The sequence below is a fragment of the Ranitomeya variabilis genome, chromosome 3 (assembly GCF_051348905.1).
Source record: "Ranitomeya variabilis isolate aRanVar5 chromosome 3, aRanVar5.hap1, whole genome shotgun sequence".
Lineage (NCBI taxonomy): Eukaryota > Metazoa > Chordata > Amphibia > Anura > Dendrobatidae > Ranitomeya > Ranitomeya variabilis.
In genome coordinates this window covers 801,348-819,116 of record NC_135234.1, presented here as the reverse complement: position 1 = coordinate 819,116, position 17,769 = coordinate 801,348, and the positions used below count along the sequence as shown (strand labels likewise).

The window sequence follows — 17,769 nt, the reverse complement described above, 5'->3', positions numbered from 1 at the left end:
AAATCAGAGTTACAGACAGAAGAAATTTAGACTGTAAAGTGCCAATAGAAACAGACTTGTCAACCTTCCTAGTACGTTTAGAGCATGCTGATATAACATGCGCGGAATCACCACAGTAGAAGCACAAGCCATTTTTGCGCCTATAATTCTGCCGCTCGCTTCTTGACAGAATTCTGTCACATTGCATTTTCTCTGGCGTCCCTTCAGAAGATACCGCCAAATGGTGCACGGGTTTGCGCTCCCGCAAACGCCGATCAATCTGAATCGCCATTGTCATGGACTCATTCAGACCTGTGGGCGTAGGAAACCCCACCATGACATCCTTAACGGCATCAGAAAGGCCCTCTCTGAAATTTGCCGCTAGGGCGCACTCATTCCACTGAGTAAGCACAGACCATTTACGAAATTTTTGGCAGTATATCTCAGCTTCATCTTGCCCTTGAGACAGGGCTATTAAAGCTTTTTCAGCTTGAATCTCCAAATTAGGTTCCTCATACAGCAACCCTAAAGCCAGAAAAAACGCATCCACATTGAGCAACGCAGGATCCCCTGGTGTCAATGAAAATGCCCAATTTTGAGGGTCACCTCGCAGCAAAGAAATCACAATCTTAACCTGCTGAACAGGATCTCCAGAGGAGTGAGGTCTGAGAGAAAGGAATAATTTACAATTACATTTGAAATTCCGAAACCGAGATCTATCTCCGGAAAATACCTCTGGTGTAGGAATCTTAGGTTCAGAAATAGGAGTACGTATAACATAATCTTGTAAATTCTGAACCTTCGTAGCAAGATTATTTAAACCTGCAGCCAAACTCTGAGAGTCCATCCTTAAACCGGAGAGATCAGAGCCATTCAAGGATTAGAAGGAGAGAAAGGCAAGGCTGTAAATAGAGCAGAAATACAACTGAGCCAACTAAGTAGCAAACATGTGAGGAAAAAAAAAAAAAAAAAATCTACAGACTTAATTTACTCTCCTTTCTTCTGCCAATTGCTTTAACAGTGGCCGGTCATACTGTCATGATTCCCCAATGGCATGGGAACATCAGAAACACAAAATAACAGACTAGCCCTCGGGTGATGGAAACTCAAGCTGACCGTGACCTAAATCTACCACACAACTAACAGTAGCCAGGAAGCATTCCTACGGCTGCCTAGATGCCATGCGCCAGCCGGAGAACTAACTACGCCTGGAAGAGGAAGGAACAGACCTGGCTTACCTCTAGTGAAATTCCCCAAAGATGATAGTAGCCCCCACATATATTAACGGTGAGTTCAGAGGAAAAGACATACACAGTATGAAGGTAGATTTAACAAAGCGAGGTCCACTTACTAGATAGAGGAAGGATACAAAAGAGGACTTCACGGTCAGCTGAAAAACCCTTTCAAAAACCCATCCTGAAATTACTTTAAGACTCCTGTGTCAACTCATGACACAGGAGTGGCAATTTCAGTCCACAAGAGCTTCCAGTAACAGGAAATGACAAAACTGTAAACTGGACAAGAAAAACAAAACAAAAAGGACAAGAGTCCACTTAGCTGATCAGCAGACTGGTAGCAGGAACATGCAACTGAAAGACTCAGGTTACAATGATGACCGGCAAGGAAGTGACTGGAGAGCAAGGCTAAATAGGGAACTCCCAAAACTGATGGAAGCAGGTGAGCTGAGGCAGAAAAGAACACACAAGTCTCCAGTACCACCAGCCACCACTAGGGGAGCCCAAAAAGCGGATCACAACAGTGTGCGTCTCCTCTCCTGGTGTCCATCCTATGAATGAGACGTGCGTACATCGTTGCTCCTGCCGTCCTTTCTATGTGTGTGTCTCCTCTCCTTTAGTCCATCCTATGAATGAGACGTGCGCACATCGTTGTTCCTGCCGTCCTTTCTATGTGTGCGTCTCCTCTCCTGGTGTCCATCCTATAAATGAGACGTGCGTACATCGTTGCTCCTGCCGTACTTTCTATGTGTGCGTCTCCTCTCCTGGTGTCCATCCTATAAATGAGACGTGCGTACATCGTTGCTCCTGCCGTCCTTTCTATGTGTGCGTCTCCTCTCCTGGTGTCCATCTAATGAATGAGATGTGCGTACATCGTTGCTCCTGCCATCCTTTCTATGTGTGCGTCTCCTCTCCTGGTGTCCATCCTATGAATGAGACGTGCGTACATCGTTGCTCCTGCCGTCCTTTCTATGTGTGCGTCTCCTCTCCTGGTGTCCTGTTGTGAACTGTGTTTCTGGGCTCCCTCTGGTGGTCACTAACGGTATTGTGTTAGGTATGTCTTGTTGCAGGCCTGAGCTCCAGCTGTGTCGTTAAGCAGCGGGTGTTTCCTATTTGAGTCTCCTCTGGACTCAGTCTCTTGCCTGGCATCGTTGTATCCAGACCTATTTGGTCTCCTCCGGATTCCTTTCAGTCTGCCTCATGCAAGAAAAGCTAAGTCTGTTTTGTACAATTTGGATCGTTTGCATTATTCAGTGTTTTTGTCCAGCTTGCTTTACATTTGATTTTTGACTCGCTGGAAGCTCTAGGGGGCTGATTTTCTCCCTCCACACCGTCAGTCGGTGTGGGGGTTCTTGAATGTTCAGCGTGGATGTTTTGTAGGGTTTTCTGCTAACCGCATAGTCCACTATCTATTTTCTGCTATCTAGACTATTGGTCCTCACTTTGCTGAATCTAGTTCATCTCTACGTTTGTGTTTTCCTCTTGCCTCACCGTTATTATTTGTTGGGGGCTTTCTATATCTTTGGGGTTCAATTTCTCTGGAGGCAAGCGAGGTCTTATTTTCTCCCTCTAGGGGTAGTCAGTTCTCCGGCTGGCTCGAGACGTCTAGAACCAACGTAGGCACGTTCACCGGCTACTTTTAGTTGTTTGTGTCAGGATCAGGTATGCGGTTAGCCCAGTTTCCACCTCCCTAGAGCAGTATTTATATTTTTGCTATCTTGCCGGAATATCAGAGATCCTCTGCCATTGGGATCATAACAGAATGCCAGGCCAAAAGAAAATGTTTAATGCATCGCAGAAGCGGGATTAAAAAGAAGTTCTGAGTTTTTTTTTTTGCTGCAGTTTGCCTAGCTTCTTCCATCCCCTTTTTTTCTCTGAGTGGCTGAAACTCTGCTGCAGATATGAATGTCCAGACTTTGACTTCTAGTGTGGATCAGCTTGCTGCTAGGGTGCAAAGCATTCAGGATTTTGTTATCCATAGCCCTATGTCTGAACCAAAAATACCTATTCCTGAGCCGTTTTTTGGAGATAGATCTAAATTCCTGAATTTTAGGAATAATTGTAAATTGTTTCTGTCTCTGAAACCTCGTTCCTCTGGTGATTCCGCTCAGCAAGTTAAGATTGTTATTTCCTTCTTGCGCGGCGAACCTCAGGATTGGGCCTTCTCTCTGGCGCCAGGAGATCCTGCATTGGTGAATGTTGATGCATTTTTTCTGGCGCTTGGTTTGCTTTATGAGGAGCCTAATCTTGAAAATCAGGCTGAAAAAATGTTGCTGGTTATCTCTCAGGGTCAGGACGAAGCTGAGGTATATTGCCAAAAATTTCGGAAATGGTCCGTGCTTACTCAATGGAATGAGTGTGCACTGGCCGCAAATTTCAGAAATGGTCTTTCTGAAGCCATTAAAGATGTGATGGTGAGGTTTCCTATCCCTACAGGTCTAAATGATTCAATGGCTCTAGCCATTCAAATTGATCGATAATTATTTGGCGGTGCTGTCTGAACGGTCACCTGATTCTATGCAATGTGACAGAATTCTGACCAGAGCCGAGCGACAAAGTCATAGACGTCAAAATGGGTTGTGTTTCTACTGTGGTGATTCAACACATGTTATCTCAGCATGCTCTAAACGTTTAAAGAAAAAAGTTAATCCTGTCGCCATTGGTACTTTTCAGCCTAAGTTTATTTTGTCTGTGACTTTAATTTGTTCATTATCTTCTTACTCAGTTATGGCTTTTGTGGATTCTGGTGCTGCTTTAAGTCTGATGGATTTGTCGTTTGCCAAGCGCTGCGGTTTTGTCCTGGAGCCTTTGGAAAATCCTATTCCTCTTAGAGGAATTGATTCTACGCCATTGGCAGAGAATAAACCTCAGTATTGGACGCAGGTGACCATGTGCATGACTCCTGTACATCAGGAGGTGATTCGTTTTTTGGTACTGCATAAAATGCATGATGTTGTCGTTTTGGGTCTGCCATGGTTACAGGCCCATAATCCAGTTTTAGATTGGAAAGCTATGACTGTGTCTAGTTGGGGGTGTCAGGGGATTCATGGCGATTCTCCATTGGTGTCTATTGCTTCTTCTACTCCTTCTGAGATCCCTGAGTTTTTGTCAGACTTTCAGGATGTATTTAATGAGGCCAGGTCCAGTGCCCTTCCTCCTCATAGGGATTGTGACTGTGCTATAGATTTGATTCCTGGTAGTAAGTTTCCTAAGGGACGACTCTTTAATTTATCTGTGCCAGAGCATGCCGCGATGTGGAGTTATATAAAGGAGTCTTTGGAGAAGGGACATATTTGCCCATCCTCGTCCCCTCTTGGTGCAGGATTCTTTTTTGTGGGCAAGAAAGACGGGTCTCTGAGACCTTGTATTGATTACACTGGTCAACAGCATTTTTGGTGCCAAAGATATTTCATCGAATTTAGGGTATTTTTGGGGTGCTGATTCTGAATATGTCATCAGTTTTGCCAGATTGGCTCAAGTTTTTGAGATTTTTGGTATCTTATTTATAGCACTTGTTGGTAAATGCGACGCATCATCTCATTAATTTCTTTGGATTAGTACTTGAACTGAGCAGTTCTCAATATAGTTTTGTGATAATTAGTGTTCTAAAAGTTTGTTCATAGCTTGATTTTTGCACTAACTTTATGTTGTTGTCTGTTTTCCAGTGAAAAGCATGAACTCATCAAGAAGAAGTTGTCTTAACGATCCAGACTCATTCTGTTACATTTGTGGTGAATACACACTGCCAGAACATAGAAGAAACATAACAGACTTCGTAAAAAAAAGTGTATTTTGCCTATTTTGGGGTTATGCTTGGGGACCAAGACAAGTTTTGGGCACCACACAGTGTGCAAAGCATGTATCGAATTATTACGAAAATGGAGCAAAGGACAAAGAAAAAGCTTCAAATTTGGTGTTCCAATGGTGTGGAGAGAGCCAAAAAATCATCATGATGACTGTTATTTATGGTAAACACAGGTACAGGCACATCTTCACAATGAGGGACAGGCCTTCTTGCAGATTCCATGTTACTCCCATGTTCGTTTCTTATGCTTATTGAATCCTTGCACTTGCACTGCACAGAAATAACAGTCATCATGATGATTTTTTGGCTCTCTCCACACCATTGGAACACCAAATTTGAAGCTTTTTCTTTGTCCTTTGCTCCATTTTCGTAATAATTCGATACATGCTTTGCACACTATGTGTGGTGCCCAAAACTTGTCTTGGTCCCCAAGCATAACCCCAAAATAGGCAAAATACACTTTTTTTTACGAAGTCTGTTATGTTTCTTCTATGTTTTGGCAGTGTGTATTCACCACAAATGTAACAGAATGAGTCTGGATCGTTAAGACAACTTCTTCTTGATGAGTTCATGCTTTTCACTGGAAAACAGACAACAACATAAAGTTAGTGCAAAAATCAAGCTATGAACAAACTTTTAGAACGCTAATTAACACAAAACTATATTGAGAACTGCTCAGTTCAAGTACTAATCCAAAGAAATTAATGAGATGATGCGTCGCATTTACCAACAAGTGCTATAAATAAGATACCAAAAATGTCAAAAACTTGAGCCAATCTGGCAAAACTGATAGCATATTCAGAATCAGCACCCCAAAAATACCCCAAATTCATTAAAATATTTTGGACACCAGAAAAAAATTTTTTTTTTGTTGACCTGTGTTATCGTCTTCTGAATAAGATCACTGTTAAATTTCAGTATCCTTTGCCATTGTTATCTGATTTGTTTGCTCGGATTAAGGGATCCAGTTGGTTCACCAAGATAGATCTTCGTGGTGCGTATAACCTTGTGCGCATAAAGCACAGAGATGAATGGAAAACGGCATTTAATACGCCCGAAGGCCATTTTGAGTACCTGGTGATGCCTTTCGGATTATCTAATGCTCCTTCTGTGTTTCAGTCCTTCATGCATGACATCTTCCGGAAATATCTGGATACATTTATGATTATTTATCTGGATGATATTTTGTTTTTTTCTGATGATTGGGAGTCCCATGTGAACCAGGTCAGGATGGTGTTTCAGGTTTTGCGGGAGAATGCTCTATTTGTGAAGGGTTCAAAATGTATCTTTGGGGTACAGAAGGTTTCTTTTTTGGGTTTTATTTTTTCCCCTTCTACTGTGGAGATGGACCCAGTTAAGGTCCGTGCCATTCATGACTGGACTCAGCCCACGTCTGTTAAGAGCCTGCAGAAGTTCTTGGGCTTTGCTAATTTTTACCGTCGTTTTATCGCTAATTTCTCCAGCGTGGTTAAACCTTTGACGGATATGACCAAGAAGGGTTCTGATGTTGCGAATTGGTCTCCTGCGGCCGTGGAGGCCTTTCGGGAGCTGAAGCGTCGGTTTACTTCAGCGCCAGTCTTGTGCCAGCCGGATGTCTCTCTTCCCTTCCAGGTTGAAGTTGATGCTTCTGAAATTGGTGCAGGGGCTGTTTTGTCGCAAAAAAGTTCTGATGGCTCCGTGATGAAGCCATGCGCCTTCTTTTCAAGGAAATTTTCGCCTGCTGAGCAGAACTACGATGTTGGTAATCGGGAGTTGTTGGCCATGAAGTGGGCATTTGAGGAGTGGCGACATTGGCTCGAGGGAGCTAGACATCGTGTGGTGGTCTTGACTGATCATAAAAATCTGATTTACCTCGAGTCTGCCAAGCGCCTGAATCCTAGACAGGCCCGTTGGTCGTTGTTTTTCTCCCGTTTTGACTTTGTGGTCTCGTACCTGCCTGGTTCGAAGAACGTGAAGGCTGATGCACTTTCTAGGAGTTTTGTGCCTGATTCTCCGGGAGTCTCTGAGCCGGCTGGTATTCTCAGAGAGGGAGTAATTTTGTCTGCCATTTCCCCAGATTTGCGACGAGGGCTGCAAAAATTTCAGGCTGATAGGCCTGATCGTTGTCCACCAGAGAGATTGTTTGTCCCTGATGGATGGACCAACAGAGTTATTTCTGAGGTTCATTCTTCGGTGTTGGCGGGACATCCTGGGATTTTCGGTACCAGAGATTTGGTGGCCAGGTCCTTTTGGTGGCCTTCCTTGTCGCGGGATGTGCGTTCTTTTGTGCAGTCCTGTGGGATTTGTGCTCGGGCTAAGCCTTGCTGTTCTCGTGCCAGCGGGTTGCTTTTGCCCTTGCCTATCCCAAAGAGGCCTTGGACGCACATTTCCATGGATTTCATTTCGGATCTTCCGGTGTCTCGGAAGATGTCTGTCATTTGGGTGGTGTGCGATCGTTTTTCTAAAATGGTCCATTTGGTGCCCTTGCCTAAGTTGCCTTCCTCCTCTGATTTGGTTCCTTTGTTCTTTCAGAATGTGGTTCGTTTGCATGGCATCCCTGAGAATATTGTATCTGACAGAGGATCCCAGTTTGTGTCCAGATTCTGGCGATCCTTTTGTGCTAAGATGGGTATTGATTTGTCTTTTTCGTCAGCTTTTCATCCTCAGACTAATGGCCAGACCGAGCGAACTAATCAGACGTTAGAGACTTATTTGAGATGTTTTGTTTCTGCTGATCAGGACGACTGGGTTACCTTTTTGCCACTGGCCGAGTTTGCCCTTAATAATCGGGCTAGTTCTGCCACCTTGGTTTCACCCTTTTTCTGCAACTCTGGTTTTCATCCTCGTTTCTCCTCGGGTCAGGTTGAATCTTCTGACTGTCCTGGGGTTGATTCTGTGGTGGATAGGTTGCAGCGGATTTGGAACCATGTGGTGGACAATTTGAAATTGTCACAAGACAAGGCCCAGCGGTTTGCCAACCGCCGCCGCGGTGTGGGTCCCCGACTTCGTGTTGGGGATTTGGTTTGGTTGTCTTCTCGGCATGTTCCTTTGAAGGTCTCCTCTCCTAAGTTCAAGCCTTGCTTTATCGGTCCTTATAAGATTTTGGAAATCCTTAACCCGGTGTCTTTCCGCTTGGACCTTCCAGCGTCATTCGCCATTCATAATGTGTTCCATAGGTCCTTGTTGCGGCGGTACGTGGTGCCTATGGTTCCTGCTGTTGAGCCTCCTGCCCCGGTTTTGGTTGAGGGCGAGTTGGAGTACATGGTGGAGAAGATTCTGGATTCTCGTATCTCTAGACGGAAACTCCAGTATTTAGTTAAGTGGAAAGGCTATGGTCAGGAGGATAATTCCTGGGTTGTCGCCTTTGATGTTCATGCGGCTGATTTGGTTCATGCCTTTCACGCTGCTCATCCTGATCGCCCTGGGGGTCTTGGTGAGGGTTCGGTGACCCCTCCTCAAGGGGGGGGTACTGTTGTGAACTGTGTTTCTGGGCTCCCTCTGGTGGTCACTAACGGTATTGTGTTAGGTATGTCTTGTTGCAGGCCTGAGCTCCAGCTGTGTCGTTAAGCAGCGGGTGTTTCCTATTTGAGTCTCCTCTGGACTCAGTCTCTTGCCTTGCATCGTTGTATCCAGACCTATTTGGTCTCCTCCGGATTCCTTTCAGTCTGCCTCATGCAAGAAAAGCTAAGTCTGTTTTGTACAATTTGGATCATTTGCATTATTCAGTGTTTTTGTCCAGCTTGCTTTACATTTGATTTTTGACTCGCTGGAAGCTCTAGGGGGCTGATATTCTCCCTCCACACCGTCAGTCGGTGTGGGGGTTCTTGAATGTTCAGCGTGGATGTTTTGTAGGGTTTTCTGCTAACCGCATAGTCCACTATCTATTTTCTGCTATCTAGACTATTGGTCCTCACTTTGCTGAATCTAGTTCATCTCTACGTTTGTGTTTTCCTCTTGCCTCACCGTTATTATTTGTTGGGGGCTTTCTATATCTTTGGGGTTCAATTTCTCTGGAGGCAAGCGAGGTCTTATTTTCTCCCTCTAGGGGTAGTCAGTTCTCCGGCTGGCTCGAGACGTCTAGAACCAACGTAGGCACGTTCACCGGCTACTTTTAGTTGTTTGTGTCAGGATCAGGTATGCGGTTAGCCCAGTTTCCACCTCCCTAGAGCAGTATTTATATTTTTGCTATCTTGCCGGAATATCAGAGATCCTCTGCCATTGGGATCATAACAGTGTCCATCCTATAAATGAGACGTGCGTACATCGTTGCTCCTGCCGTACTTTCTATGTGTGAGTCTCCTCTCCTGGTGTCCATCCTATGAATGAGACGTTCGTACATCGTTGCTCCTGAAGTCCTTTCTATGTGTGCGTCTCCTCTCCTGGTGTCCATGCTATGAATGAGACGTGCGCACATCGTTGCTCCTGAAGTCCTTTCTATGTGTGCGTCTCCTCTCCTGGTGTCCATCCTATGAATGAGACGTGCGTACATCGTTGCTCCTGCCGTCCTTTCTATGTGTACGTCTCCTCTCCTGGTGTCCATCCTATGAATGAGACGTGCGTACATCGTTGCTCCTGCCGTCCTTTCTATGTGTGCGTCTCCTCTCCTGGTATCCATCCTATGAATGAGATGTGCGTACATCGTTGCTCCTGCCATCCTTTCTATGTGTGCGTCTCCTCTCCTGGTGTCCATCCTATGAATGAGACGTGCGTACATCGTTGCTCCTGAAGTCCTTTCTATGTGTGCGTCTCCTCTCCTGGTGTCCATCCTATGAATGAGACGTGCGTACATCGTTGCTCCTGAAGTCCTTTCTATGTGTGCGTCTCCTCTCCTGGTGTCCATCCTATGAATGAGATGTGCGTCCATCGCTGCTCCTGCCTCCTTTCTATGTGTGCGTCTCCTCTCCTGGTGTCCATCCTATGAATGAGACGTGCGTACATCGTTGCTCCTGCTGTCCTTTCTATGTGTGTGTCTCCTCTCCTGGTGTCCATCCTATGAATGAGACGTGCGTACATCGTTGTTCCTGCCGTCCTTTCTATGTGTGCGTCTCCTCTCCTGGTGTCCATCCTATGAATGAGACGTGCGTACATCGTTGCTCCTGCCGTCCTTTCTATGTGTGCGTCTCCTCTCCTGGTATCCATCCTATGAATGAGACGTGCGTACATCGTTGTTCCTGCCGTCCTTTCTATGTGTGCGTCTCCTCTCCTGGTGTCCATCCTATGAATGAGACGTGCGTACATCGTTGCTCCTGCCGTCCTTTCTATGTGTGCGTCTCCTCTCCTGGTATCCATCCTATGAATGAGATGTGCGTACATCGTTGCTCCTGCCGTCCTTTCTATGTGTGCGTCTCCTCTCCTGGTGTCCATCCTGAGACATGCGTACATCGTTGCTCCTGCCTACTTTCCATGTGTGCGTCTCCTCTCCTGGAGTCCTTCCTATGAATGAGACGTGCGTACATCGTTGCTCCTGAAGTCCTTTCTATATGTGAGTCTCCTCTCCTGGTGTCCATCCTATGAATGAGATGTTCGTACATCGTTGCTCCTGCCGTCCTTTCTATGTGTGCGTCTCCTCTCCTGGTGTCCATCCTATGAATGAGACGTGCGTACATCGTTGCTCCTGAAGTCTTTTCTATGTGTGCGTCTTCTCTCCTGGTGTCCATCCTATGAATGAGAGGTGCTTACATCGTTGCTCCTGACGTCCTTTCTATGTGTGCGTCTCCTCTCCTGGTGTCCATCCTATGAATGAGACGTGCGAACATCGTTGCTCCTGCCGTCCTTTCTATGTGTGCGTCTCCTCTCCTGGTGTCCATCCTAGGAATGAGACGTGCGTACATCTTTGCTCCTGCCGTCCTTTCTATATGTGTGTCTCCTCTCCTGGTGTCCATCCTATGAATGAGACGTGCGCACATCGTTGCTCCTGCCGTCCTTTCTAAGTGTGCGTCTCCTCTCCTTGTGTCCATCCTATGAATGAGCCGTGCGTACATCGTTGCTCCTGCCGTCATTTCTATGTGAGTCTCCTCTCCTGGTGTTCATCCTATGAATGAGATGTGCGTACATCTTTGCTAATGGAGTTCTTCCTATGATTGGGCCTTAAAGGGAACCTGTCACCTGCCCCTACCCCGCCCATATGACCCAAAGCCGGTCCCGCCAAATTCAGGTGACAGGTTCCCTTTAAGAGCGTCTCCTATCCCGCTGTCCATCATACGATTGAGTCTATGGAGTATTTCCAAGAGGAAGATGAGACACCAGAACCAACAATGCAGACGAGATGAAGGCTACTATCAAAGCAACCTGGGCTTCCATAACCCCTCAGCAGTGCCTCCGGCTGATCGCCTCCATGACACATCGCATTGGTGCTCTAATTAATGCAAAAGGAGCCCTGACCAAGTAGTGAGTGCATTTACTGAACAGACATTTCAGTAGGGAACATTTCAGATATTAAAATCATTTTTCAAGCTGCTGTTATAAAGTATTCTAATTTACGGAGATAATGACTTTTGGGTTTTCATTGGCTGTAAGCCATAATCATCAACATTAACAGAAATAAACACGTGAAATAGATCACTGTGTGTAATGACTATAGAATATGAGTTTTTGTATTGAAGAACTGAAATAAATGAACTTTTTGATGATATTATAATTTTGTGAGCAGCACCTTTATCATCTTTCCATGTGCGAGTCTCCTGTCCCTGTGATCCTACGATTTTGACGTGTATACATCGATGTGCCTGGAGTCCTTCCTATGATCAGGCCTTGTGTGCGTCTCCTCTCCGGTGACCATCCTATGATTGAGACGTGTGCACATCGCTGCTTCTGGAGTCCTTCCTATGATCAGGCCTTGTGTGCGTCTCCTCTCCTGTGTCCATCCTATGATTGAGACGTGTGCACATCGATGTGCCTGGAGTCCTTCCTATGATCAGGCCTTGTGTGCGTCTCCTCTCCTGTGTCCATCCTACGATTGAGACGTGTATACATCGATGTGCCTGGAGTCCTTCCTATGATCAGGCCTTGTGTGCGTCTCCTCTCCGGTGTCCATCCTACGATTGAGACATGTATACATCGATGTGCCTGGAGTCCTTCCTATGATCAGGCCTTGTGTGAGTCTCCTCTCCTGTGTCCATCCTATGATTGAGACGTGTGCACATCGATGTGCCTGGAGTCCTTCCTATGATCAGGCCTTGTGTGTGTCTCCTCTCCTGTGTCCATTTTATGATTGAGACGTGTGCACATCGCTGCTTCTGGAGTCCTTCCTATGATCAGGCCTTGTGTGCGTCTCCTCTCCCGTGTCCATCCTATGATTGAGACGTGTGCACATCGATGTGCCTGGAGTCCTTCCTATGATCAGGCCTTGTGTGCGTCTCCTCTCCAGTGTCCATCCTATGATTGAGACGTGTATACATCGATGTGCCTGGAGTCCTTCCTATGATCAGGCCTTGTGTGCGTCTCCTCTCCGGTGTCCATCCTATGATTGAGACGTGTGCACATCGCTGCTTCTGGAGTCCTTCCTATGATCAGGCCTTGTGTGCGTCTCCTCTCCTGTGTCCATCCTATGATTGAGACGTGTGCACATCGATGTGCCTGGAGTCCTTCCTATGACCAGGCCTTGTGTCTGTCTCCTCTCCGGTGTCCATCCTATGATTGAGACGTGTATACATCGATGTGCCTGGAGTCCTTCCTATGATCAGGCCTTGTGTGCGTCTCCTCTCCGGTGTCCATCCTATGATTGAGACGTGTATACATCGATGTGCCTGGAATCCTTCCTATGATAAGGCCTTGTGTGTGTCTCCTCTCCGGTGTCCATCCTATGATTGAGACGTGTGCACATCGATGTGCCTGGAGTCCTTCCTATGATCAGGCCTTGTGTGTGTCTCCTCTCCGGTGTCCATCCTATGATTGAGACATATGCACATCGATGTGCCTGGAGTCCTTCCTATGATCAGGCCTTGTGTGCGTCTCCTCTCCGGTGTCCATCCTATTATTGAGACGTGTGCACATCGATGTGCCTGGAGTCCTTCCTATGATCAGGCCTTGTGTGTGTCTCCTCTCCGGTGTCCATCCTATGATTGAGACATATGCACATCGATGTGCCTGGAGTCCTTCCTATGATCAGGCCTTGTGTGTGTCTCCTCTCCGGTGTCCATCCTATGATTGAGACATATGCACATCGATGTGCCTGGAGTCCTTCCTATGATCAGGCCTTGTGTGTGTCTCCTCTCCGGTGTCCATCCTATGATTGAGACGTGTGCACATCGATGTGCCTGGAGTCCTTCCTATGACCAGGCCTTGTGTCTGTCTCCTCTCCGGTGTCCATCCTATGATTGAGACGTGTATACATCGATGTGCCTGGAGTCCTTCCTATGATCAGGCCTTGTGTGCGTCTCCTCTCCGGTGTCCATCCTATGATTGAGACGTGTATACATCGATGTGCCTGGAATCCTTCCTATGATAAGGCCTTGTGTGTGTCTCCTCTCCGGTGTCCATCCTATGATTGAGACGTGTGCACATCGATGTGCCTGGAGTCCTTCCTATGATCAGGCCTTGTGTGTGTCTCCTCTCCGGTGTCCATCCTATGATTGAGACATATGCACATCACTGCTTCTGGAGTGCTTCCTATGATCAGGCCTTGTGTGCGTCTCCTCTCCGGTGTCCATCCTATGATTGAGACGTGTATACATCGATGTGCCTGGAATCCTTCCTATGATAAGGCCTTGTGTGTGTCTCCTCTCCGGTGTCCATCCTATGATTGAGACGTGTATACATCGATGTGCCTGGAGTCCTTCCTATGATCAGGCCTTGTGTGTGTCTCCTCTCCGGTGTCCATCCTATGATTGAGACGTGTGCACATCGCTGCTTCTGGAGTCCTTCCTATGATCAGGCCTTGTGTGTGTCTCCTCTCCGGTGTCCATCCTATGATTGAGACATATGCACATCGATGTGCCTGGAGTCCTTCCTATGATCAGGCCTTGTGTGTGTCTCCTCTCCGGTGTCCATCCTATGATTGAGACATATGCACATCGATGTGCCTGGAGTCCTTCCTATGATCAGGCCTTGTGTGCGTCTCCTCTCCGGTGTCCATCCTACGATTTTGACGTGTGCACATCGATGTGCCTGGAGTCCTTCCTATGATCAGGCCTTGTGTGTCTCCTCTCCGGTGTCCATCCTATGATTGAGACATGTGCACATCGCTGCTTCTGGAGTGCTTCCTATGATCAGGCCTTGTGTGCGTCTCTCCTCTCCGGTGTCCATCCTATGATTGAGACATATGCACATCGCTGCTTCTGGAGTCCTATGATCGTGCATCTCCGCTCCTGGTGTCCGTCCTCTGATCGGGCCATGAGCATTTCCGCTCCTGGATTATGTCCTATGCTCATGATGTGTGCACATGTCCACTCTAGGGTCTGATTCCATGAATGTGATGAGTGCATGTTCCCTCTCCCAAGGTCTGATCCTAGTTTTTAATGTTACCTGCTAATATAGCGGCATTGATTCCACAGCGGTTTGCAGACATCATGATCACTGCGTGCATAGGGAATTCACATTGCGAGTCCCAATCAGTGTGTTTTTGTAGGGAGGGAAGAAACTCACTTTCCTGGATAGGATTAAAACTCAGGACCCCAGACCTGCAAGCCTGCAGTGCTAACCACTGAGCCACCATGTTGCCAATGCTTTGAGAATGATGTACATGTCTGCTCTCCATGCTACAGTTCCCATGGATTGTAGGTTGTGGTCATAAGCAGAGAATTTGGCGACTTCTCATGCTGTGGAGTCACCCGCAGCTGTCCTACAGACCACGGCACTGAGCACACATTAAAAAACACTGCAGATGATAACAAGATTGCGGGGACAAGTAAGCTAAACTGCAAAGACCACACATAGGACTGACAAAAGCCCCGAACAGGAGTCAGTGCAACCTGAGTGTGATGACAAAGAGCAACATATTTATTTTATCAACACAGAAGACCAGAGCGGTCATGTGACGTCCGGAGAAAATACATAGAAAGAGACATCAGGTAGGACAGGTGGCTGGTGAGGAGCTGAACGGGTCATGCAGGTGATAGGTTAACGAGGTCAGATACCACTCTGGCCCATCACCGGGAGAGATGATGTGTGTTCGCCAATGCACACAATTTAGTATGACTGGTGGCAGAGAGGGAAGGTTGACTGGTGCTAGTCTCGAGATCACATGGGGAGGAGAGGGAAGGATGACTGGTGAAGGACTCGAGGTCACATGGGGAGGAGAGGGAAGGATGACTGGTGACGGACTCGAGGTCACATGGGGAGGAGAGGGAAGGATGACTGGTGAAGGACTCGAGGTCACATGGGGAGGAGAGGGAAGGATGACTGGTGAAGGACTCGAGGTCACATGGGGAGGAGAGGGAAGGATGACTGGTGAAGGACTCGAGGTCACATGGGGAGGAGAGGGAAGGATCACTGGTGAAGGACTCGAGGTCACATGGGGAGGAGAGGGAAGGATGACTGGTGAAGGACTCGAGGTCACATGGGGAGGAGAGGGAAGGATGACTGGTGAAGGACTCGAGGTCACATGGGAGGATAGGGAAGGATGACTGTGGCGGACACAAGGTCACATGGGAGGAGAGGGAAGGACGGCTGGTGGAGGACAGAAGGTCACATGGGAGGATAGGGAAGGATGACTGGTGACGGACTCTAGGTCACATGGGAGGATAGGGAAGGATGACTGGTGGCGGACACAAGGTCACATGGGAGGAGAGGGAAGGATGACTGGTGACGGACTCGAGGTCACATGGGGAGGAGAGGGAAGGATGACTGGTGACAGACTCGAGGTTACATGGGGAGGAGAGGGAAGGATGACTGGTGACGGACTCGAGGTCACATGGGGAGGAGAGGGAAGGACGGCTGGTGGAGGACAGAAGGTCACATGGGGAGGAGAGAGAAGGACGACTGGTGAAGGACTCGAGGTCACATGGGAGGAGAGGGAAGGATAACTGGTGAAGGACTTGAGGTCACAGGGGTGGAGAGGGAAGGATCACTGGTGCCAAACTCAAAGCCACATGGGGTTGAGAGAGAAAAATGACTGATGACAGACTCGAGGTCACATGGGGAGAGGGAAGGACGACCGATACCAGACTCGAGGTCACATGGAGAGGAGAGGGTGACTGGTGACGGACTCGAGGTCACAGGGGTGGAGAGGGAAGGATGACTGGTGACGGACTCGAGATCACAGGGGTTGAGAGGGAAGGATGACTGGTGATGGACTCGAGGTTGCATGGGAGATGAGGAACGGATGACTTGTGACGAACTCTAGGTCACATGGGAAGAGAGGGAGGGATGACGGATGATGGACTTGAGGTCATAGGGGTGGAGAGGGAAGGACGACTGGTGATGGACACAAGGTCACATGGGGAGGAGAGGGAAGGACGACTGGTGACGGACTCGAGGTCACAGGGGTGGAGAGGGAAGGATGACTGGTGATGGACTCGATGTCACATGGGGAGGAGAGGGAAGAATTACTGTTGACTGACAAGGTCAAAGGGAAGGAGAGGAAAGGATGACTGGTGGGGATGGATTCGAGGTCACAGGGGAAAAGAGGGAAGGATGACTGGGGATGGACTTGAGGTCATAGGGAAGGGAAGAAGGCTGTTGCTGTTCCTTTGGGGTCAGGTAGAAAGCTGTGATGGGTGAACTGGCAGGAAGGACATGTCTTCTCATTCTGGTCATTCTGGATGGATGCTGGAGAGCAGTTTTCTCCATATTTAGTGTTCTGAAAGGCAGTCTCTGTAATTCACATGATGAACATAGGCTATGGGGGGATCCGACGTTACTCGCGTTAGGAGTGCAAGAAGCGGTTGAATGCATTATATGCAGATTCCAGGTCAAACAACATCTGGCGAACTTGGGAATCGTCGAGCTCATCTGATGCCGACATACTGCTCAACTTCTGTAACCTGTAGATGAGAACGTGTCAGAAGAACCTTTCTCGTACCATTGGTGGACGTCCTTATCTGTGAAGGAGGTACACAGTATTCAGACTTGGGATTCACAAGAATACAAATGGCGATCTGCTCACCATTGACTGACTTTTTCTCTGCCCTCAAAGTCTGGTGGCAAGTGGCTCATCCTGTTCATGGTCTCCATCAGCTCTCGGAGGTCGGGCTGGATCTGTCAAGACAGAGAAACTTGTACTCAGCAGATTTGTAGTGCTGCCACAGCTGGCGGTAGATCACATTATTACAGTCCCCACAAGTATAGTGCAGTATCCCCTGCAGTGCAGTATGGGGGATTATAATCAGGGGTACCTCTCATGGAAGCAGGGCCGGACTGGCCATAGGGCATTTCTGGCAAATGCCAGAAGGGCCGGTCCTTGTAATGGGCCGCTAGACATATCGCCCCCTCCGCGCTGTCAGTGGGCGTTCCAGAGTTCCCTTCAGCAGCCAGGACGCCGGGCGGCATTTGCTTCCCTTGCACACTGATCGCGCTGTATTAGGAGGAAGTGGGCGGTCTGATGTCCTGATCAGTAGCGCTGCAGTGAGGTAACATAGAAACAGGATGAGGGGCCACGCTGTGCTGTGCTGCTCCGGCCATGCCTCCCGCTGCAGCCTGTGATCAGGACATCAGACCGCCCACTTCTTCCAGTCTAGTGAGGCGATAGGGCATGAGGGGGTGCAAACATTTTTCTATGCACTGACTTTTTTTTTCTGCTGCGCCGGGTTCAGCCATTCAAAAAAGGGGCGTGCCGTGCTGGAGAAGAACACTGGCCAATGAGCATCAGATTGATAGAAGAGCTGATTGGCCAGT

At 47.8% G+C, this 17,769-nt stretch overlaps 1 protein-coding gene and 1 long non-coding RNA gene across 6 annotated transcripts in view; one reads left to right on the top strand and one right to left on the bottom strand.

Moving 5' to 3' along the window:
• Positions 1-15,222: 15,222 nt before the first annotated feature.
• LOC143814875 (uncharacterized) lies at positions 15,223-15,950 on the top strand. Of its 3 annotated transcripts, XR_013223638.1 has the most exons (4): positions 15,317-15,398; positions 15,444-15,533; positions 15,621-15,752; positions 15,843-15,950. It is a non-coding gene; the product is annotated as an uncharacterized LOC143814875 (long non-coding RNA). The 3 variants fall into 3 exon arrangements; XR_013223637.1 differs by lacking the exons at positions 15,317-15,398; positions 15,444-15,533 and adding an exon at positions 15,223-15,308; XR_013223636.1 differs by lacking the exon at positions 15,317-15,398 and having other exon boundaries at positions 15,426-15,533.
• VPS28 (VPS28 subunit of ESCRT-I) overlaps positions 15,729-17,769 on the bottom strand; it is a 147,502-nt gene continuing 145,461 nt past the window's right edge. For all 3 annotated transcript variants that reach the window (XM_077293525.1, XM_077293527.1, XM_077293526.1), the window contains 2 exons: positions 17,042-17,133; positions 15,729-16,919 (listed from right to left, as the gene is read on the bottom strand). In XM_077293525.1, the coding sequence (XP_077149640.1) occupies positions 16,802-16,919; positions 17,042-17,133 (210 nt within the window). In that variant the 3' untranslated portion in view covers positions 15,729-16,801. The remainder of the gene's footprint in view (positions 16,920-17,041; positions 17,134-17,769) is intronic.